Raw genomic sequence first — 24,372 nt, forward strand, 5'->3', positions numbered from 1 at the left:
ATATATATATATATATATATACTATATATATCAGAACCTTGGAAGGAACATCCGACTGGTTCTGAATAACCTCTCAGCTGCTGATTAAGTAAAGGGTTTGTGCAAATACTTTGGAGACATATTGGTCTTCTACACTGGAGTGAATAGGAAAATGAGCTTTTGTCCAACTTGTCTCTGATCTGCAAGAAAAGCAGATTAGGATGACCCCAGTGTCACTCATTTGGAGATGAGACACTGTCGAGAAAAGCCAAACCCACTGGAGAGAATGTCAAACACCGGTAACAGCTAAGCCTTCTCTATTTGCAACTGCATGCATTTATTCAATGTTCTTTCTGTAATATGGCCAAAGACAAGTGTGTTGCTATATTGATGTGGATAATTCATATTTTTCTAATTGAAGCAAGACAAAATATAAGAAATCAATTCTAAAATGTCAGAATTTATTTATATATATATAATATATATATATATATATACATATGTGAAATGTACAACATAATGCTATTTTTTTAGGATAATATTGACGTTAAATCTAAGGGATAAAAACAATGGTTACATTGCATAAAATGAAAACATTTATCTCACATGCCTCGTGATGAGAGAAACTACCTGTTCATGTTTTAATCAAATGCTTTCCAAATGGTTTCATAATTACCTATAATTGAACACATGCTGTGCAATTTTGCTGTTTTATGCCAGTATCTACTTTCTGCGTGCTGGCATTGTTTGTCTCAACAATTGAAAAAAACTGTAATCTCTGGTATTCGTTTTCAAACATACTTCTGCAAATTGTTTGCTGGACAAGATTGCAAATTAAACAAAACATTTAACATCTATTTGTAAAAAATGTATTTACAAAAAAAATTGTTCTCTGTTGTTTCTCTGACTACAAACCAGTCAATTTAAATTTCATCCATTCAACAGAAGCCTTTTCACAAAGTAGACCAATGTACTTCCCATGTCCATTAAAAAGTGCTTTCCCTCGACACAAGTGGTCCCCATTGCTTATATTTACAAATTTGAGATGCATTATACCGGCATAAAATGCACACCAATGCTTAGGAGAAAAGACAAGCTCCATGACAGAGTGGAGGGTGGTCTGAACACATCAGTACTCATGACTCCATGCTGGGATCATTTGTTTCCAGACAAGAGGGCACAAGTGTGGGAAAAAAAAAGAATATAAGACGGCCAGGAGATGTGGGAAGGGTGGGGAGGGAGTTTGTGATGAAATGTTTGTGTATGTGTGTGCACTTGGACAGATGAGTGTGTTTTATCTGTCTGTGTGTACTGTGTTAATGTGGATCCCCATTCTTGCTTTGCCACTTTCCGCATTGGCTTGAATTAGACACAAGAGACAAAAGGCTTCATATTTGTGCTTGCATGTCAAGGATTACTTGTTCCATTGAATGTGTCCCCCTGTTATCTGCTTATCACTCTCTGTGCGCTTTAATCTCTTTCTTGTCTCTACTCAATGGCTTCCTCTCACTGTCTCCCCATCACAAATGTAGCCTTTCTCCTCTTCTATTTTTTAACACTTACAAAACTGAAAAGGCCTTGCCTGGTCTGGGCCACCTGGAAGCACCACTGAAGCTTTCTCCCAGGCCTGGCTCCCTGCCACTAGCCAGCTGTAGCATTGTGAGTGGCCCATCTCAATTAATTCCATGCATTGCAATTGTTGCCGGGGACTGTTTACAGCCACCTCCTACTCTGCCTGGGTAGCCTCTCCGATTGTCCCGGGGCCTCCCTTGTTTAATACTGTTTTGCAAGTTATTAAGCCCTGGAAGTCCATTAATCACAGTTCACGGGCTGTGTAAGCCCACACAAGGCAGGCAGAGGTGGGGGATGGGGAGGCACACTCGCTGTCCTCAATGGGCTTAGACGGTGGTCCATTCAGATCCCTAACGAGATCATTACCACTAACTAAATACAAACCTGACCCCATGACCCGCTGGGAAATTACGTAGGAGCTCCCTGGTGCAAGACATTAATATACACCCCCCTCCATCTCCACCCCTCCCGTTTTCCTGCAACAGTGCGTAAACGTTCACCCCCAAAGTCTCCCAATGCAACCCAACCCTCCTCCCCAACCCCTCCCTCTTGTCCATTCTCACTTTCTTGCCAATGGACAGAAAACTAAACCTGTCATCAAAAGGGCCCTAATCACTGCTGTGGTCGTGGTAAACCAAGCCTGACAGACATTTCACTGAGGCCTCAATGGCCACATCAGTGCCACCTCCCTAGCCAGCCCCCCCTCTCCTTTCTCTCGCTTTCTCTCAGTCCCTCGCTCTCTCTTTTTACCAGGCCTCTGGCCAATGAGCAACAAACACCCGGGGGCTTTTCAGATTACTTGACACACTGTGTCCACTTTTGGGAGGGAGACCACCTGGTAAGCTCATTTTAATACAAAACCAGTTCAGTCTCCTCTCCCTTTTTTTTCTACTCTGCTAATTCCGCCTCTCAAGCCAAGGTACCACCATGAATTCTGTCTAATCCCGTGACCCCCACAGAACATTCCTGGTTTTACACTCCTCGGAAGAGGCTGGATTTGGGCGGATTACATGCTTCCAGTTCTGTTTGGAGGCACCTGTGACTGGAAGTGGAAGGAAGGACCAACGATGACAGTGAAACATAGAAAGAGAGGAGACGGAGAGGGATTCCTTCCTTCTTCTCGACCCTTCACCTTTTATTTCCATTCTTAAATCATGGGTAGTCTCATCACTGCTCTATACCTGTAACTTTCTTGTTGTTGAAGGCAGGTTGGATGTCCAAACAGCCACATCATGGTTACTGTGTGGCCCATGCATGGGGGGGTGTGGGGGTTAAGAGGGATGACAGATCAGGGGTGAAGGATGTGGGTGGAAAGAGAGGTTGGTTGGGGGTTCGCACTGACTTTCACTTTAGCCCCTCAGCTTATGTTAAGATGTTGTCACTTTCACCATCTCAAGTGTTGCCACTTCAGATGCCGGAGCTTAGCGTTTGCAATGGGCTCTAAGGGGGTTGAGGGAGGGAGAGAGAGTAACAGGGAGGAAGTCTGGGAACATTTGTAACAAGCACAACTTTGTCACACTGTCACCTGGCTACCATGGCACCCTCTTTTCAATGTTTCCCAACTTCCTGTCTCCTCTTTGCTCCTTTCGTGTCTCATTCTCTTTTGATGCCTGCCTTTATTCTTCTCAAGAACTCTTTAAGGCAGAGTTTCCGCCCTGAATTCCTCTGCCATTTTAATGAATTGTATCTCACAGCCTTTTGAGTTTTGCGCGGAAGGCGCTTAATTGTTTCGCTCTTTCTTTTTTTCACAATATCATGGCGGATGCTTAAGCTGTGCGTGCAGTTGTGGATGTGCATATTTTAAATTAGGTGTAATATCCCCCCACTTTTAATTTATGATAAGATCTCAATTGTTTCATGATGTGAAATGGAGATGCAGCGACAACCAGGGCTGAATTAAATCGAAATCTTAATTTACCTGGATATTATCCTCCAGTGAAATATAATCACTGACTGAATAACTGGGCACACCAGCAAATTCTTAATTGACTCTTAATGAGTGTCATGGAACATATTCTTCAGTGTAGATGCAGAGATTAGGGAAAGACAGCTCGTTTAGCGTAGAAAAAAGAAGAAGAAAAAAATGAGCCAAAACATGAGCTTGACCAGACATTCACACATAAACGCACTCATATGTTCAAATTATCCACTCTGGAAAACACAACTATAAATACAAAATTACACACAAAATCTCACCGCATATTCTGGTTGTAGAGTGTCTACCTGGCGCTGCATTGATTGTTCCTCAACACTGACCAATTGTAAGCTCATAATGATGATCTCTGGCATGACAAGTGATTTTAACCTGCCTGTGGGCCGCCCCCGCACCGAGTCACGGATCAGCTGCCCCACGTAAACAAAAACATTAGAAGAGCGTTCCACATTTAAGAGCATGCTAATTACAGTCATTCCCATCTGAAGTACTTTCTGCTGCAATTTGCTCAGATCACCAAACCTCCAATCTCTCTCATGTAAACAAATAAACTCTCACGCAACAAAGAGATAAAGCAAATAATAAAATAGACACTGGCGCTATCGGAACTCGCTGGGGGCACTGTGTTTGAAGTAGGCTTCAAATAGTATCATACTCCTCTACAGTGTTGAGTCCTATAGTGTTGTGCACATCCCCAGTGAGGAATAATTACAAGGGTTGTTGTTGATGCACTCAGGAAAACTAAATAATTTACTTTGTAATGGCAAAACGGAGATGAATGCAATCCCAATGCAGGGAAATAAATTAATAATTTTTTTGCAAACGTGTTTGTATTTTGTACATGTTGACTTGACAAAATAATCCAAATTCTGTCTTTATGTGTTGAAATAAAGAGAGTGGAGTTCACCTTATCGATTTAAACCCAACAGGTGTCAAAACGACTCAATTCTCCCTTCTTAAGTACGATTGCTTAATTACCAATTCCTACTCAGTATCTTTTTGTTGTTATTTGTTCTCAACCTTTCACCTTTGCCAATAGGATGCTGGGTTGATCCACGGCAACAGATATGGGAGTGCATGTCACCACAGCCCTCTCCAGCCCTCCAGGTGAGTGTGTTTCTCCAGCAGTGGAAGGAAATGAAGCAAAAATGATCGAGTTTTTGTTTTCTGACATTTTGTCTCTCTGTGGCCTCATCAGGGCTGAGCCTCGCAGACGTCAAGTGTTAATTTAGGGTTCCTGCCGAGCGGGAGCCTGTCAGTGGCGAGGCTTGGAGAAGGGAGGTGAGCTCTTGCAGAAAATGACCCTTTTGGTCTGATTGTCTTCTGGCCTGCAGACTGGCACTGACAGGAAAAACAAAGACATAGGGAGGGAGAGAGAGAGAAAGAGAGAGAGAGAGAGAGAGAGAGAGAGAGAGAGAGAGGGGTGGCTGAGTGCTAATGCACCTTGCAGCAATTAGAGAGGCTTACCTGACTGCGTGAGCACAGCACGCAAACACACACACAAAAGGTAAACTCCGTAAAGTACACCCACCCCCCTCCTCTCAAAAAAGCCCATACTGCACACTCAGGTAAAAACATACACACCAGCTGATCCTTTTGAAAGAATTGATTCGCTCAACCAAACACACACACACATAGACATGTTTGACCATGGCCCATTCCCAGTGTATGGCTTCCAGCCACCTTTTAGCCCAGTGATTAATTGGGCTGAGCTTAGTCCTTTATTCTGTGAAACTTAAACAAAAAGGACAGGCCTCTCTAAAGATTACAGCAGCACATTAACCACAGAGTGAACCATGAAATTGCTTTTTCCCCTCCTGCAGTGTTGTCACTCTATAGTGGTCACTGACAGTTACAGGGAAGTTGCCCGGACATTAGTGTTACATCACTGACAGAAAACAAAACATGACGTTCGGGTGGAGCTTAGCCGACCAATGCAAACTAGCTGACCAGCTTGGGCCAGTGGTAAAATAGACACAGGTATGGCAGTGAGATAATAGGTAATGGTGGTCTTTTATTCGTCAAAAGAGTCAAGTTTTTTTCCATGAGAGTCCAGTGCATCAAATTCCCTGTGATAAAGAGGGTTTAGAGGGCTGTCGCATTGAAAGGAAAGGTTAACTCCGTAATTATTTCAGTGTGAAAAATAAATAATGTACCCTTTGTCGTTTCCATCATTTCCTAATTCGCTTGGAAATTCATTTTCTTTTCTCTTTTTTTCACACCACCTAGCCCAATTCAATCACTTGAGTTCATCTGTCTGTGTTATGCAAATCTGAGCGGCTGAGATTGAACCCATTTGAATACCTGGTTCAACTCGTGAGCGGATGGGCTGATAGAAAAGATGAATTCTTCCGTTTCAATGTGTCTCCCTTTTTTCACCCAGTCGTGTGGTATCAAGGCTACCTTTACATGGTGCTCTCATTTATTTTAGCCCATTGCACAATGCTGCTCTGGCAGTCAAATGTATGAATAAGGAGAGGGAGTCACCCCCTCTCTCGCTCTCTCTCTCTCTCTCGCTCCCTCTCTCATGCTACAGAGAGGCAAGGTCTTTAAGATCATGGACATTAGCAGAGAAGACCAGAGAAGATAATTTTGAAGAATGTGAGAAAGGGGTTCATTTGGAGCTGAGGATTGCCCAAATATCCTCACTGGCAATTTTTTTACTAGTAAAAAAGAATGGAAAATATGTTGGTAGGTGTGTTGGACTTGGCAGATATGCTTGCTACCTGCCGTCCTGTCAGTAACTGGCCAGGGGTTTGATTGACAGACAGCCCTGTGCCTGAGGAAGGCTAAAGGTGTCTTGGAGGCATGCAGACATAACACTATTATTCCAACTTATCCCTAGGAATAAGTCCAGGCAGCCAGGGGCACAGCGGGAGGCTAATAGAGGAGCCCCCCTGAAGCTTGATGCATTGTGTCAAGGCCTTGTCTACTTCACGCACATTAAGGATCACATGCCACAATTTCACACTCCAGCAGGGGGACCGGGCCCCATCCCAGCTGCTGATTGGCCAGTGATGGATGGTGTTGACAATTACAAGCCGAGTACCAAGTGGAGCAACAAAAAGGTCAAGGTTGAAGCTGCCAGTGTGGTCTGGTTAACAATGGAAGGTCTCCATAGTAGGAACATTCTGTTTGTACTATACACTAACTATGCAGTGTGTGACATGGACACAAAGAGCTTTAGTCATTTGAAGCCATGTTTTTTGTCAACAGCCAACTAACAGTATTTAGCATTCAGGGACTGGACTGCTTAAAATGCCCAAGTAGGAACATAATTATCCTTAAATAGTCCCATTTTAAAAGAAAGATAAACTCACAAATGGACATTTGCACCTTGTTCCTATTACAGATAACAATGGCCACATCATATTGAGAAGAGGGGAATAAAACAGTTGTTCCCACTGCAGTGTCCTGCAGGAGTGAATTTTTTTCAATATAGCACTTCAGGTTGAAGACATTTCTCCTGTCATTTTCCTCCAGTACTTCAGTGTAATTCTTTTTTTTCTCTCTCCCCTCCATTTTTTCCCCAGCGACTGCAGTATGTGGCAGTCTGAATTGTGTGTTATTACCCAGCAGGAGACAATATCATTACCACATATTTGCTGTCAAGGGTCTGCAAAGAATGGTGCTGTCTTGGGCCTCAGTGATCTAACAACCTCACACAGGGCTCCAGAATTACCCACTCCTGGCTGGGGGAAGTCAAACACTACCAGTTAGAGAGGGGAGTGAACAAAAGAGAGGTACCAGCTCTCTCTCTCCCCTGTCTTTCTCTCACCCTCTCTCGTGAAGACATAGAAGGGGACACCTCCTCTGCGCCAAACAGAGTATGCTATTCTCCCGCGCCTTGATAGAAATATATGTTTGGTTCAAGTGCTGGATGATATGAGACTGCAAGGTAGATGTGGAGGGGCTGTATGCATGACAGTCTGTCATTCTAGCTAAAGATAAAAATTGCAATCTATGCGTTGTATTATTAGTGTCGAATGAGTAGCTCATAATTACCAGCACTTTTATCTAGTTTTCGCTTGATACTACCTTTGAATTCTAAACACAACAGTATATGCAGAAATAAGAGCACAGCATGTCAAACTGTGGTTTCTGAGGTGTATGCAAAAAAAATCAAGTTTCTTTTCTGCTATCCTCTTAACATATCACTTTGTGACAGGGAGTTCATCATTTGAAAGGGTCCATGAAGATATGTCATATAATGTCTAACGAAAATAACTTCAGAATGGACAAACAATCCCTTTCATGAAAACTGCTATTCAGACTTTGTACCAATGTCTTTCTCATAAGACAAATAGAATTGCTATCATTTCCGTTGACAGCGTACAACAAACAGACCAAACAGTTTATGCATACTGAGTGACAAAGCCATCTATTTTCTTTCCGGAAAAACAGGCAATACACACTCTGGCAATTGAACCACAAATGAGGAGTGAAAAATTCAGACTTCCTCTCCCATCCACCATCATTTATACAAGCCATAGAAATATTTGATTGCTCTTGCATATCTCCTCACGCTTAAGGAGGCAGCCAACCAATACGCGCCCACATAAATAAAGTCTGGGACTCTATATGAGCCTATCATTTAAGAATCCAAGCGAATCAAGCTCGCAAACAATCAGGAGGGAGAGGAAAAGAAACTCTGTGAGAGCTTCTTTTTCCAGTGCTTTGAAGGTGTAAACAGAGACTCTTATTTAAGGTAAGATGTGGCTGTGCATCCTTGATACACCGCTGCACTGAAACAAGACAAGAAGCGCCAGCTCTTGAAAAAGACACATTCATATTCATGAATTCAAGATCTATAGTGGTAAATTATGAGCATGCAGCTCAGAATGTTTAAAACTTGCAGTCCATAGAGTATTTATACTATAAAGAATATATGTTCTATTGTACAGTACATTACTGGAGTGTACACTAAAGTCAAGGTTATATTTCTCAATTAAATTCAATGATTCAATGCAGATATAGAATAGGGAAATGTCGCAAAGAAAGATAAAAAACAGGGCACGTAAGGTCAAGCTAAGAGTTGAATGATAAACAACTTGGCATGTTATCACAGCGGAAGAAAGGAAGGATTTTCATCAGCAGTACAGTTACGTTCTCTTTATTCAAAGGTAGACCGCATTGTAAGCGTGTTACAATTGAGTATTTAATTAATGTGGTGTTCCTGCATTCACCATTCAGCAAGTGATAACCAAGATCACGCTTCAGTCAGATATGGTATCTGACATGATATTAAATTCGAACAGTTACACCTTACAAACAGAGAGCACTCAAAGACTGATAGAATGAAATGATAACATCGTTGGCACTAAATTAACCTGATTCTAATAGGATTTGAGATAGATAACATGGAAAATTACTGTTTTCTTTTCAAGGCAATATACAAAATGGAAGCGCTACAAATTGATTTCTATTTCCTACCTCGATGCCCCCCCCCCCATCCACACATTTTCATAATTTGAGATGAGGCGATATGGCATTAATATTCCCTATCTTATCTTGTCACATCCTGAAATTGTTGGAGAGGATATGATTAGCTGAACAATAGCATGAGAAATGCACTTTATGAAGGCTATCCAGGTTTTTTTATGACAAAGAGAGTGAAGAGGTGGAGAATGGGCCAGGAAGCAGACACCATGGCAGTCAAATGCCCTCGTTTCTGGATCTTGATTTGTCACAGCAGGCATTTAGAAGAGCCCGGGGCTTGACGATAAATGCATGCCCACCGGTGTTGGCCATTCAAACATGATTAGCATTTTATTATTGTTTATAAGCCATTTAGGAAGCAGGAAGACAACCCTGAGCCAATGGTACAAGGAGGGCTCAAAGCACAGTGTTTTGGACTGGTTAAATGCACCATTAAGCCTTTTAAAATGAGCTCCACCCGTCAGAGACTAAAAACAAACGTGGCTTTCTGGCTATCAATGGGCACCACTTAGAGGAAACAATGCCCTGTTGAGGCCCACCAGTTTCCTCATCAATGAACATCAAAGATGAATGAGCCCTGGCTGACAGCTTTGTTTTGACTCTGATACCCACAAAGCCCTGCTCAATATCACCCTGGTCCTGCTCCTCTGGGCTGCCCTAACAGGTGCGACCCCTCTTCTCAATGCACCGTTTGACAACACCACGGATGGGCAGGGGGTGGTGGGGGACTTTGGTCCACATCCGCCTTAATCGTTCCCACTATAAAAACACTTTGAAAAACAAACGTTTGTTTGGCCAAAGTCAAAGCCCTGGAGCCTGAGGCTCATCCGTCTGTCTGCCCAGGCTTTCTCCCCTTTATTCCTGCCTGTTTTTTTGTCAGAGCTTCAACTCTTCCCCCGCTCATTTGGAAAGGACATTAAATAAGACCCGAGAGGATCTGATTCACAGCCATTTCCCACAAGAGGAATACGTACAGTTACAACAGCCAATTGTTTGGATTATGATAACGGCATCTGAAGAAGTAGAAGGAGTCAGAAAGGGAGGGTGTGGCAGAGCAAAACATTCTTTAAAGAAAAAAAAAAAAAAAAACAGAATCAAAAGACCCAGAGCGCGAATCAAATCCGATTATCATTCCAGTTAATTTTTAGAAGGGGAGCATTTTAAGCAGTTTAATTTCTGAGCTCTCCTTTTTCTGCAGTGAGAACTGTGCGTTTTTCTGGCAGTGATAGGCTCCCAATACTTCATGGGGAGATTAGAGCTCCTCCACTCAGGGATATAGAAAGGCCTTCAGCCTGGCAGAGAGAGAGAGGGAGAGCCAATGTTGAGCATTTTAATCTGGAGTCACTAAGATAAGATGCAATGGCAGATCAATATGTGCTCTATGGTGGCAGCTCCCTGAGAACTTGTCTCTCTGACTGTGCACTGAGAAGCCTTTACCCTCTGTATCCCATGGCTTCATTTCTCCACAGACCAGCTATCAGTACATTGACTGTCTCTCAGTGACATCTCACACCGGGGCATGTTTAACCCCAGACACCAATGTAAAACAGACAGTGAATATCTAAATAGGATCGCCTGTAAAATTTTCCAAGATAAATCTCTCTAGGAATCACCCAGTTTGAATATTTGATATCCCATCTGTCCTTGGCTACCTAGGGGCGAGGCAGGTATGATAAGGGATATTCAGTGAAGTGATTAGATAAAAGAAAGCTAAATTCTTTTTTGATTGCAGGAGATGCCTAGCAGTGGTATTTGCACTCTGCCACGTCTTTGCAACTGAAGTAAAGTGTATAGGTAACATTCAGTATGTCATTTTTACTTAATTTGCTCTCCTTTGCATCAGTGTGATATTTCAGTATCATCAGATGCTCTGTCAGTGTTGAGGCATTGTGAAAAAAAGATAAAAATGAAATTTCTTCTGTGCTTTTGAGAATCTTTGCACTGAAAAGTGGGAACTCCTTTAATATGCTGCCAGATAAACTGCTCCCACAGCATGCCATTATGTTTTTAAGACACAAAACTCTCATTCACACGCACTCGTACAGACTACGTCAGCACACACAAGTGGGTTACGACTTCACTCTTTCATGTCTGTTTCCAAGAGCTCACATCTTTCTGTGTTTACCCCCGTCCTTCACATTTCAGCATCATGCCTCCAATGATGCATGACATGACTGTGTCCTAAACAGAAACAGATCATTATAGAAAAAAATACAAGGAATTTTCATTTTTGTTTGTCTTCATCCTGGGCAACAGTTCAGATACAGCAAAGGCTTGGTGCCAAATTCAGCTCTGACAATTGACAGCAAAACACTGCAAAAAAAATAACAACAAAAAATAAAGGAAAATGCTGGACCCAAATCTGCATTTCTGAGCACAATACATGTATTGCAAAAGACAACTGCAGTGCTTTGGGTGAAGGACGGATGCTGCGAGTTGTTTGTGTGTGTGTGCACTCACAAACACACGCGCATGTGTGAGTGTTTGTATGCCTCTATGTTGTGTGACAGGAGACTTTGCTGAGGAGGACTAGCAATCACTCCATTCAGCATCTGCTGCCACACAGCTCATATTGTCATTCCCCAGTTTAAAGGAACCTTGAGCGGCTTCAAAGATCTTTTCAAAGCCTTAATCCTAATAGGTCGCGGTTTGTTCTGTCACATCAAAAGGGGGAGAGAGGAGGTAGGGGGAATAATGCATCAGGGCTGGCAGAGATTCTTAAGGGCAGAAGATTGGCAGAGGATTTGCAGTGCGGGGAGGACTCAAATCTGAAATATCGGACACAGAATGCCTGCTGTAATAGATATGAAATAGGTCTTCTCAAAAGCATGAAAGGCTGACATTTCCAGAAAGTTTGTCATGAGAAGTCCCTTTTATTCCCCTTCGTCTATCTGCGTTTGTACTGCCACCTTGTCCATAGTGGAAATTCGCAAGTGTCACTCTAACAGGTTATAGAATAGGATTGGACATTTTAGATTTTTTTTTTTTTTTTTACCCAGCTCTTTCCTTTTTATTGAATGTTTACAATTTCTAGTGAGAGACCAATTGAGTCAGAGCTATGCAGAAAAACTGCCTTCTGCGCGGCACTCAACTTTTCTATTTTTATTCTATATACTCAGCACTTGTTTCCTGACCCTGTGTTATTATAGCCAACTGACTTTTACAAATATCACTGGAGGTGTTTGGGAGATAAGAAAGCTTACTTGATAAACATATATTGCCCTCAGTGTGAAATGCTTCGGCGCCGTGGACCAAGTTCAAATCAAGTCTGCCAAAGAATATAGTGGTTGTGAGACGTGCTAGACCATAAGTGTCACTTGTGTGTTTACTCCTCACCTCTCTGACACTTTATCAGCTCTGAAGGTGTCTCTAATGCATTTCACCTGATCGACTCAGCAGACAAAGAGATCTGGCCCGTGTTTCAACAGTGTACAAGTGTACAGCTAATTAGGTGCTCATGGGAAACCGTGCATTGATTTTCTGTCAGCGGGTCTGCCCCCCAAAAAGAAACTGAGCTGTTTGTCTTCGTCTAATGATGCACCGTGTGCCACTGATAACAGCGATAAAAAAGGCCAGAGTTGTAGCATAAGCAAACCTGGACACACTATACCCGTGGGAACCCATATAATTTTTCTGTTTAATTTTATGTTTTTTTTTTTTTGAAAATAGGTAGGCAGTGACTAGTGGGAAGTAAACAAAGTTTGTCGGGGATGGAAATGGACTTAGTTGTCTGAGAAAAACATACCTTTTCAGCTCAGGCAAGGCGTGAAATCCCTCTTGTGCTTGTTATTTCACACTCCTGTGGCTCCAACTTGGGCCAGCCGTGGCATGGTAAACAAACAAACATGTGAATTCACGCAAACCCCCAAACCCCACACACATACGCACACAGTTTACTGAAAAGAGGAGATTTGGACAGATAAGTTACTAATGACCTCACATTTTCCGGCTCCTCACTCTTAAACTGAATATGAATCCTAGAATCACACATAACATTTTTTGCAAGCTATTCCCAAGCATCCCTAGAATAAATCAAGGCATAATCTACTTTTTTTCCTAAATTATGAAATAACCAAGGTGGTTGTTTCCCCAAAGTAGGATACATGGCTTTGCTGAGCACACAGCGAACTGTTATGTATAAATAATGGTTTCAGTATCATGCTGTTCAGTGTGCCAGCCACCTGCTGATCTAACCACACACAGGTAGAGCCAGCTGGGGTGACACAGGGTTGTAGACATGGGCATTCAATCTGCCAGCAAACTAATCAGTGAAAGGGATGAACTCCAAGCTTATCAGAGGGGGTCATGGCTGTTGGTGGAGGAGGCAGGGATGTTTTGCGCAGCCAGTGCAGGGTGACTAGGGTCCAAGAATGGGAAAAATTGACAATTCTCAATGTAGGAGGTTGGAAGAGCACAACCCTCAAAGAGGTGAAGGAAGCTTCGCTGCCTACCACCCACACTTTACCGGAACATGTCAGAGCCGAATGCTAACACCTTCAGCTTAACTTTGATATTATGAATGCCTGGTTCACTTGCCTTGCAATGGATATCTAGCAGCCACAGTATGATTGGTAACAGGCCTTTGTGGGTCAAAATACAATATTATGATAAAGAGCACTGTATACCGTGATTGGAAAATATTGGAGTTTGATGAAGAAATATCACTAGAAAAAAAGAAAATAGAATCCCAGGCTTGCTACTACAGGAGCATGCCACAATGTCACTTAAGCCCTAAATTGTTAACAAACAACAATTTATTTGTCTTTCTGTCTTTGAAATGCAAGACTCCAGGTTGAATTATTGTTGTCTTTAAATTCAAGAATGTTCATTTTGCCTCCACACAGAGACGCACCGCTAAACCGAGGCATTATTTTAGCTCCTTAACTGATCACCGCTGGAAACCATTCTGTATCAGCATTTAAAGGTACAAGACTGTAATTCAGGAGGTAATTTCAAATCTAAACAGAATCCAATTAAAAGCATGGACATTTCAATTAAATGTCCTCCTTGCTTGTTGCTAAGGTGTCACACCATAAGTGAAATTGGAATCAGATTACGGTGAAAACCTGAAGAAGTATTTTTCAGCACAATGAGGATCACACATTCCTGATAGAGACCCCTGTCATGCATACTGCATGAAGAAAAAAAAGGCCTTTCTTTGCCAACATTAGTCATTCAATTCTCCTTCCTTATTAATTTCACAGCAGATTACCTGAGAAGATACCGAATGCTGTCAGCAAAGAGTTTTAATTTAGTATGGGTTATGCTGCTATAAGTGCCTTATGTGAAACTGCTGCCTTATAATGCTCTTGCTTTAATTACTTCAGAGTGCCCCCTCATTAACCTCTTTGGAGATGTGCTCCAAACTACAGTGTGCATTACAAACACCTGATTCACAAATTGCTTATATCCATATGCAGAGCTTCACATTTGTAGTGTCTGAAAAATAAGACGTAAAGAATTTAATATGGAAACACAATGTGTTTCCTCATTTGGTTATATAGAAAAAAAAAACATTTTTCAGCATTCCAAAATAAAAGGAAGAGGCTCTACAATTATAACCATTGTGCTTTGAACTTAATTGTGCGATAACCTTGGTGGTGAAGGACACCATGACGACCCCTGGTGGGAGATGGCATGTCAAATTACAGGCTCTTGTTTTTGCCGTATTTGTAGAAATGGCTGTTATCAAATGACTCAATAAGGGGTTTCCAATATGATACTTTATACAATGTACTATAATATAACAGGGAGCCTAAAATGTATTTAATTAATGACATATATTTAATACAATTGATCAACAATAATATTTTCATGATTACTCTTCTAAGGGCTAACAAAAAATTGTGAACAAAAAACTAAGAAAGGTTTTTGCATTAGATACTACATGTTTGTGCGCCTGGTTGAGTCAAAAAGATTGGTTTTGTTTCATCATTTCATTGCTCCATAGCTCATCTATGTTTAGCAGCTGTGGGTGGTCTCACAGCCAGAAAATTCAGCAGCCCTGTGGACATTTCTCTTTTGATCCTTTGGATCCTGAAGTTTCTGAATGGTCTAATATAGATTTCAAAAAATGCCCAGAGAGTGGGCTCCTATTCACAATATGCGGATGGATAACTGTGCCACTGTCCACCCCAACACCTTAGTGTGGTTTAACAGGATACATTAGCTTTTAATGGCACTTAATTGTACAAAAAGGAAATCCATAACCACATAAGGAGAAAAGTCAAGTATTTCCAAGCTCTTTATAAGAACAATTTAGAGCAGACAAGTGCTTTTCAAACCTTGGTTTGGAATTAGTCCGACAGCACGGCCATGAAAAGGCAGGTCTACATTTGTAAGGCTACAGTGCCACCATTTGGTCATAGTGAGGCCTTCATTTCTTTGCCAGGAACTGGAAATTGGCAATTCTGGGCCTGTATGAAAAAGAATAAATTAGACTGGTTTTTACTCTGAAAATTCCATTTTGAATAAATGAGAATAAATGATCTCATTCCAAAGTAATGTCACAGTTGGCACCATAATTGTCTAATTCGGCACTGAACTATCTTTGAGAAAGAAGTGTATGGGCTCTACAGCAAACTGTAAAAGTTGAATTGTCTCAGCCCATGGTATATCATTTTAGAAATGAGCTGGACCCAAAAATACTTCCAGGTGCAAGATTAAAGAGGGAAGAAAATATGCAGTCCCATCCATTGTTATTATTGATGGATTATCATAGGTCCATGCTATTTTAGATAATGAGCAATAACATGGACTTCAAGAACAGGGGAGGTTTGCCAAAAAGGAATGGTGATTACAATCAATTAAGACTGGTGACAAAGCACCAACAATAACCCTGTGTGTGTGTGTGTGTGTGTGTGTGTGTGTGTGTGTGTGTGTGTGTGTGTGAGAGAGCATGTGAGTGAGCAAGCTTGTGTTTTATTCACGCATCCTTCCAAACTACCCTGTTTTGTATAATCAACATCTGTTGTGACAGGCAACCTCCTCCTTTCTCAGAATGGCCCACTTCAGATAATGAGTGTCATACCAAACTGCAGGGCAAAGGCTGATTTTACTCCTCTTTTTACTCCTCCTCTCCGGCCTCTGCTCTCACTACCCTCTGTTCTCTCTCCTATCATTCAAGACATCCATTGTGCAGAACCTTGAAAACGAGAAACAAACACTTACAACATTGTCAATGCTCAAATTGTGAGGGTGGTAGATGAAAAAAAAAAAAAAAACGTGTTTTTTAATTGAGTATAAGATCCTTCACAGTTAACGTCTAAGCACTGACATTTTTGTCAAGGCTTTTATTTTACATTCAGAGTTGTGTTATTCAAACAAAACCTACTTCTTTCTGATACTTTTGTTACATATGTTTTGATTAGCTTCTCTCCCTATTGCCATATAGAATACTTTTCTCACTTTTGTTTTTACAATTAAAATCTTATAATTGCAGGTCGTGAAAGTGTACTTTTTAATCATGAAAATATACAGAAACACAATGAAATGTGTAACTTGTGTTGGTATGTGTATTTGCCTTAAATCCCTGATGGTTTAGGCGCCATCTCCTGGTAAATTTGGGCATCCCCAATTCTCACTGAATTTTTTGTGAGTACAATAACTTTAAAAAAATATATTAATATTGAAAAACATAATAATACTTTATCTTATAATATAAAGTCTGAACAAAAACTGCAGTATTGCATAACATGGTATTTGATAGTGGGGACAGTGTCACAGTCATGACTATATGCTTATTTCTTTTTTATTAGTAGACTAATCATAAATCTGAAAAGTTTTCTCAGTCACCATGTTGAGCTCTACCGTCTAAGTCCTGACTTTAGTGAGATGTGTCTAAAATGTGTAAATAAAATAATTTTCCCAGCTTGGCCTCCAAATTAATTGCCTTCAAAATAAGACAGATAGATTCAGACAAGCAGAAGTGTGAGATTGCACGGAATGTCGGTTTGTTGGAGTTGATTAACGGATTCATCCAATTTTCTTCAAACTTAAGATTCATCTCATAGAACATAAACACTTTTTTTCATTTCCAAGATGGAATTTGCTGTCTGCACAACCATGTAGAACAAATTATTTTGAAAATCCATTAAAGTCATGAGCACACTGAACTCTGTTCAATTTAGCATAACCATGAGTATACTTTAACTGCAGGAGAGCTCTGCTATTTAAGAAAAATCCCCTTGTATTCTGATATTAATTCTTCAAAAAGTGTCAAGTGGCAGTGACTTGAATGAGCAGCGAAACTGTTCTACCGTTTTTCTCTTTGTAAGTTCCACCATAGCGTGAATATAAAAAAATACAGGTGTCTTTCATCTGGAATTTAGCTTCCTTGGTTCATTCATAACTACATTGTAACAACTGGTTAGCTATGAATATTAGTAGGGAGAAACACAGTATTTTTAATACAGGCTTTGTCTATAAAGTGACCTAAAAAAAATGTTCTAAGCTGGAGTTAATTGCAGTAAGATATCGTAAAGGCATATGCATTGATGTGCATTCAGAAAAAAAACACCTACACCTTAATAGACCTTTTATTTTTTATTTTATTTTTTTACAGCAGACACATTTGCCCTATTTACATTTAGCTAATAGCAGGAAAAACACAAGTCTAATCAACAACATTTAGAGCCAACAAGTATCTACATGCACAATACCAGAGCCCTGGAATGGAAACCATTGTTAATGTCATTAAACACACATGTGCTTATCATGCTATGACAAGTCCATATGTCTGCAGTGAAAACTGTATAATCTATGAATAAAATGTCACACATTTTTATTTGTTATGATAATGTGTTAATGACAAACATTGAAGACACTATGAATATCCAGTTTCTTTTTAATATCAGACATGTAGCCTATGCTGAATGCGTCCTTGCTGCAGTGCATACATTTAAATACAAAACACTGTTCTACTCTTGAAGTGTGTTAAAACATGCATTATAGTTGACCTTTTCCTGAAGCCCTTGGAGAAGGTGAAAAAGTCTAGACTGTAAATGTTTAGTTAATTAATCAATAAGTGAATTGACAGAAAATTTATAATTGACTACTGCTATAATTTAATTACTGTAATAATGATGAATCTTTAAGCCATTGTAAGCACAAAAAATGGCCCAAAGTCACTGGTTCTAAAGATATTGTTTGTTTTTTTACTGTAGGTCGGAAAAACAAGCAGTTTGGATATGACAACTTGGGCTTTGGGAAATTCTGATGGGGACTTGAAATTTTAGGCTATGTCAAAAAATAATCAAGAACATAATTGCAGTTTAAATAGGCATTGAGAATATACACTTTAGTTGCAGAGTTATCCCAAACAATATAATCTAAAACATGTTGGCTATTTCCATTAAAAAGATTCACCTTTGCAAGTCTCTTTCTCCTACTTGCCATGCATTTCTTTAATGTTGTTCCTGGTGAATTGTATATAACTATTTAAACACCAGAGGGCGTTTGGGAGCTATTGCAACAACCAGAACCCAAGCTGTCATTTAAAAAACCTCTATTATAGGAGCTAAAGTGAAATCGATAAGTCCATGAAGATAAGTGCTAGTCTCCAACCTAAAGTTGACTGCAAGAAAATAAGCTTGTCTTTCTCTCTTCTTTCAGGATGCAAAAGTGTGGGACTTGAACGACCCCCCTGTTGTCACGATGCATAGCTTGGCCTTAAACTAAAAAACATGTAGGCCTAAGTATAGTAAAGTTTAAATGATTCAAATAAATGCATGAAAACAGGAAATTGTATTTGCAATGAAAATTGATTAAAACCAACTGGAAGTGCAAGGTAAAACGGTTATAAACAAGGAGGCGTATTCATATAATGTGACCACTCCTCTCTGTCAGGCTGAGCTTCCGTGTTTACACACCCACAAAAAAACGAGACACTAGTGGCAGTCAGACGAATGTTTACCGAGCAGGCATAGAGTGGTGGTGAGGAAAGTGACAGTCACACTGGAGACTTGGTGTATGGTGAAACACAGGTGATTTCAGCTTCCACGGTTGCATTTTATAGCGGAATGTTCACTCGAAGGGGGCATGGAGACGTCAAGAAATCTACACAGAAAGTTCTGGACCCAAAGAAGGATGTACTGACCCGGCTGAAACACCTCCGGTCACTGTTAGGTGAGTTAAATGTCACCGGGCTTTTGATGCTGTATTGCCGAGGCTTAGCTAGCCGAGCTAGCTAACTGGCACCGGCCGACAGCTAACGTCAGACAAGGCGTCAGGTTAGCTGGCTGGCTGTCAGGTACTAAAAAATCCCTGTAAAAACCGCCTTTGCAATTTGAAGTATTTGCCACCCACCACACGTCTTTATTGGTTTTTTTTTACGTACTAATATCAGACAAGTCTCACTGTGAAAAGGCATGGATGCTAGCTGGCTAAAATGAGCTATCTCCCCTAGCCGCTAACTAGCCAGCCAATGCTAACTGATGCTGCCTTGTCAGGGCATCAGTCGTAAAGAAGCATTTGCCTAACGTAACCACAACCTTTGTTGTCTTTTAGCCCCGTGCTACCCTGGCAGTTTTAAAAACCTAGGAATTGCAACTCTCTGTCTCGACACATCGAAAACATAAGCTACAGTTTTAATACTTTATAGGTTGAAGTGAGAATATAGCTTTCCTCTGGTTGTATTGTGAGCTGCAATCAAGTCACAATATCCTCCTAGAGATATGTGATTTGAGAATTATAAAAAATGTAAACGTGAAGAAAATAGACTGTTGAAGTCCTTTTGTTTCTTTCATTAGACAAGGAAGTGCAGTATTTATGACCGTCATAAAAGTGTTGTGTGGCTGTTGTAGCAGCCCTGTCTTCCTTCACTTCAATAATCGAAAATACACGTAATTGCTCTGTACTGCAGAAGCCTGTGCTGCACATCAGAGTTTTGTATTACATATAATGGAATCTATTTCCAATCCACTCTTATGGTTTCATTCATTGATCAACAATCACGATGGCTAAAGAGTCCAAATCCACTTTGCAAAACATGTAGCTTAAGTTGAAGACAAATCACATGCAAGTTAAATAGTTTATTTCCATTCAGTTTTGCTAAGTCTGCCTGTCTCAGAAACACATATTAACAATACAGCAACGTTTGTTTTTGTTTTTTTATAGTGTAACTTCAGATGTATGATAGGTATACGTTTTTCATTACATATGACCTAAGTAGTCTTTCTGTTACAACCTAGACGACCTTCATAGTACTGGGGACTGCAAATAAAACGGGGTCAGTGAATACTTTAGGAAAGTGTGGAGAGGAAGAAAGCTGTCAGGAGGGAATTGTGAGCTATGGAGGAAAACTCCTTTGGATTCATTATAAGTGCAACATACTTTATGATGTTCTTTTTCTACAGAATTTCAGTCAGTATAGTCACTTATGCTCAGGTATTGCTCTGTACCCGTAGAGTTTGTCTCTGGTAAGGATGAAGTTCTCTAAGTATTGCAGTTTAATATGTAATCTAATCAACTCGTCATTACTCAATAAAGTAGTATAGGTGAAGTTGATATTCTGATCATTATTAAAGCTTTATCTCTCTAATGATATGATTTGATATTTGCCAAAATAACATGGTTTACAGTATTTCAAAAACGTAATATAACTTGGTTCCTGAACTGTTCTAAGATCTCTTGCTGTGACTGATTTTGATCAAATTTAACTTTAAATACATCAAGAGAACATTATGAGAACTGTGAACCACATTAATATTGCCAAGATGATGGGGAAATTAGGCACTTTTGGACACAACTTTCCGATGACTGTATGTCTGCTGTAGCAATAGAATTCAGTGGAAAGGGTCTGATGCCTGCTTGCATCAGATAAGCATGCATCAGACACAGTGGTATGTTTGCTGTTTTATTGATTTCTTGCACAATGTCACAACTGTGAAAGCTATTATCAGCTAAAGAGTTTCCAGAAGCTTGTGCAAAAAACTGTTGGAAGTGAACATGGTTAGATCTTTTTGCTATCATAGCACACCTTCAATGTCAAGACTAGTGCAACCAAAGTGGAGGTCAATACCGAGCTCTGCGTGCCCTCTGTGTTTTTCTTTCCCTCATGTGCAGTTAAAGATAAGGCTGGTCTGTTTGTCCAGCAGCTGATAGAAGGGTCAACATGCTGATGTCCCCCAGCCTCCCTGATTTCACCGTGCTTTCAGCTAAGGAAGGACTTCCTCCTGGTGCTGGTGCTTCCTGTATGGACAGGAAGCAGTGATGAGAGATGTACTGTTGTTGAGGACAGGGACTTGAGGGCATATAGCTGGCCTCATTTAGTTGCTGACAGCAGTATTTTTTGTAAATCATAATATTCATTATATTTGTAAGAGAAGCATTTCACCTCAGATGGAAAGTAAGACTGTCAGGCTTAATGCCTTCATATGGTGATTGTAAAATGTCAACAGCTGTGGTGTGTTTAAGTAACATTAAACAAAATTGTCATAACCTGTGATGACACAGAATTTTTCTTTATATTTCATCCACAATTTCTAGGGGGCTCCTAAATTCAAAGTTCAAGTGTCACACCAATATTTATACAAAATGTGAGTTATTAGCAGCTTGTTGACCTTGTCCTAGACCCCCTTCAAATTCATTGTCCGTTAAGCTATAAAAGTTAAAATAGTCAATTATGTTGTAAGTTGTGTCTCATTGTCTCTGTGCTTTTGTAGTACCAGGACCAGAAATCTGTTATAACCAGCTTGTTGAACCTAGTTTTAGTGTCAGTGGTATTGGAGTTGAAAGGACAATCTGTGGTCTGGGCTATTTTCAGAGTGGCCCTGTATTGGTTTTCTGCTCACTGAGCAGATCTGTGGGATAGAGTGTGAAAGCTGCTGCATGTTAATTTGCTGGTCATGCCTGGCTGAATTTGGCTGAGGTTGTTAATTACAGGAGGCCAGCAAACCACCTGATCATGCACTGCTTCTCTCAACTGAGGCACAAACGACTGTTTCCTGTTTAAAGTCATTTTCAAGCTCGGTCTCAACTCATTCTGCATTTATTGTTGTATGCAACTGCTCCAATTCCTCAAAAAATAAGCCTGAAGTAGATTGTCAAAATGCTAGCAACAATGTAGAAGATATCTCACTAATTTGATTATACACAGGAGTGTTTGTCTAGAGGAATATGCATTGATTCCAGAAGGAGATGTTTGTGCCAGGACAGCTATAGACCAGCCAGTGCTACTGGAGCTTGTACTCATTCTGCATGCTTTGCTCTCATGAGGACTTGAACATGGGCCCTATGAGGTTGAAGCAACTAACTACATTACCCAATCAACTGAATTGTACAAGCTATATCCTAAGGAGTTTTTTCTCCCCATTTTGTTCTCTTTAACGGCTGTAATCAATCTAAGCTTCAAACCTGTTGGTGAACTGGGTGCGAACAACAGTTAATGTATGCAAGTGTTGTTAGTGATAACAGTCAGATGTGTTTGTGAGTGCCTGCCTGTGAGTTTGTAGCCAAAGGTAATGTTTTTAAAGGAAACCCTGCTCTCATTTTGAGAAGACATTAAATAAAGTGTCTGTCATTACACCTTATTTTTCTCTATGTGCATGTGCTAAGTGTTGCTGAGGTCTGGGTTAACTGAAAGTGCTAAGATGAAATCACAAGGTGAAGCACCAAAGGAAACCATGAGCACAGGTTGCACAACACTGGAAGGGCTCTCAGCAAGGTCCTCTGTGGGGCTGAAGTAAAGGCCGTGATCACTCGACTTCTGATTCTTCCCATTTTGTAAAACACTCAGGTTAAACTTGTGAATAATGTCAGCCTCTTATCATCTGTTATCCCACACTATATAGGCATAATGTTGACACTTGAGTTCCCCCCCCCAAGTGGCATAACTATCAGAGTAAGCAATAACTAATGTTTTGTTATCTTACTTTTATTAACCATTAGGGGAATTGAGTCTTTTTCTCTTATATCCTTACAGGCTATCACACAATTAAGTTAAAACTAGTTTAAAGTTTCACTATGAAAATACTTCCAGTGCCTATACATTGTAGTGGATTAATGAAAAAAAAAAAATTGTACAAATTGATTTCAATTACATCATTTGCCAAAATATAAGACAACCCTGATTAAATGATAAAACACACACATGCACTACTCTTGCACTACACTTGCATATAATAAGTTGAGGGGGAAAAACATAATTTGTTTGTGACACTGTTAAAAGCTATTAAGACACAATTGTCCGCTGTAGCTGTTCTGCGACACTAGACGGCCATTAACAGGTCTCTGGCTGGTGGTGTTGCCTATTACGATAACAGCTTCTGTTATGGTCTGGTCATTTAGCAGAGCTGCTTGAGAAGAAGATTTGAAAGAAGGATTGAGCCACAGAATCAGCTGGTAAACATTTAAATTATGGAGGAATGTAATGTTGCATGATTTTAACTTAGATTGTAGATTAGCTAGATAGAACTACAATAAATTCAGATGACTGTAGTAAATGTTACAGTGTGATTTACTTTCCTTGACCTGTGTGACCACTGTGAAAAACTGTTACTATCTGACTGTCAATATCAGTCAAGTGCTTCTTGAGTTAGGGAATCTGGTTTGGCCTGCATCTCGAAATCAAAGGCAGGCTGCCCATTTTATGTTTTTGTTTTGACAGCCTAAAATTAGTTGGGGAAAAACCCTGAACACTGTACGTTAGAGACAGTGCTGCTTAATACAGAGCCTACGTTCTTTCCTCTGTCATACCCAGCCTTACAGGAGATGTTGGATGGTAAAATATGATGACCTCATCATTTTAACAGAGATAAACCACAATGTTTATTTTGTTAGCATCCAAAACAGCTCATGAGGCATTTACAGTGTGCAAATGGCAAATGCTTGAAATACGTTTGAAAAACTTATTTTGGTCAGAGTAGGATTTAACCGTGTTTGGAAGTTGGTATAATGTAAATCTGCATTTTGGCCATGTTTTCCACTTTTGATTTTTAAATCAGATTAATAAACCTGTTAATGAACTGGTTAGGCAATGTGTTAAATGAAAGGTACACATTAACTCTTATTGATATATTTGCATTACTCTCCTTTGTTATTCTGGCATTTAAGGTAGCATATGTGAGTCTTCCTCTACACTGGTGCCAGTGTCAAGATAAGCAGTTGGTGGTATAAATATGTCCTGTGCTGCAATCCCTGGGCCATTAGAATAGCAAACTATGCTATGATAAAACAGAGCAGTTAACTATTGCACATTGTATTTATTTATTACTGGTGCTGGCTCACCACACCTCATAGTGTCTGGTGACATCTTAATGTGTTGATGCTGCAGTGTGTTCACATCAAATATTAGCAATTTGTCAAGTCATGGGTCTTGTTAGTTGTTTGCAGGGATGTCATTACGTGTTTCTGTAATGGTCTGGCGCTTGCATGAAATAGGCTACTTTAATATATTTCAATGTCTTGTGTCTTTCCTCATTTGTACTTAAAAAAAAAAAAAAAAAAAAAAA

The 24,372-nt window shown here is 40.2% G+C and overlaps 1 protein-coding gene and 1 long non-coding RNA gene across 10 annotated transcripts in view; both read left to right on the forward strand.

The window, feature by feature from the left end:
* The window catches only part of LOC116670460 (uncharacterized), an 8,686-nt gene extending 2,539 nt beyond the window's left edge, over positions 1 to 6,147 (forward strand). The window contains exons 2-4 of the long non-coding RNA XR_004327029.1: positions 4,524 to 4,591; positions 4,683 to 4,765; positions 6,021 to 6,147. This is a non-coding gene — a long non-coding RNA (uncharacterized LOC116670460). The remainder of the gene's footprint in view (positions 1 to 4,523; positions 4,592 to 4,682; positions 4,766 to 6,020) is intronic.
* A 12,627-nt stretch (positions 6,148 to 18,774) lies between these two features.
* ralgapa2 (Ral GTPase activating protein catalytic subunit alpha 2) overlaps positions 18,775 to 24,372 on the forward strand; it is a 105,888-nt gene continuing 100,290 nt past the window's right edge. For 6 of the 9 annotated variants that reach the window (XM_032500988.1, XM_032500986.1, XM_032500982.1 and 3 more), the window contains exon 1: positions 18,775 to 19,048. In XM_032500988.1, the coding sequence (XP_032356879.1) occupies positions 18,943 to 19,048 (106 nt within the window). In that variant the 5' untranslated portion in view covers positions 18,775 to 18,942. The remainder of the gene's footprint in view (positions 19,049 to 24,372) is intronic. The other 3 variants (XM_032500983.1, XM_032500985.1, XM_032500989.1) reach the window with 1 other exon arrangement.

Source organism: Etheostoma spectabile, chromosome 20 (genome assembly GCF_008692095.1).
Source record: "Etheostoma spectabile isolate EspeVRDwgs_2016 chromosome 20, UIUC_Espe_1.0, whole genome shotgun sequence".
Classification (NCBI taxonomy): domain Eukaryota; kingdom Metazoa; phylum Chordata; class Actinopteri; order Perciformes; family Percidae; genus Etheostoma; species Etheostoma spectabile.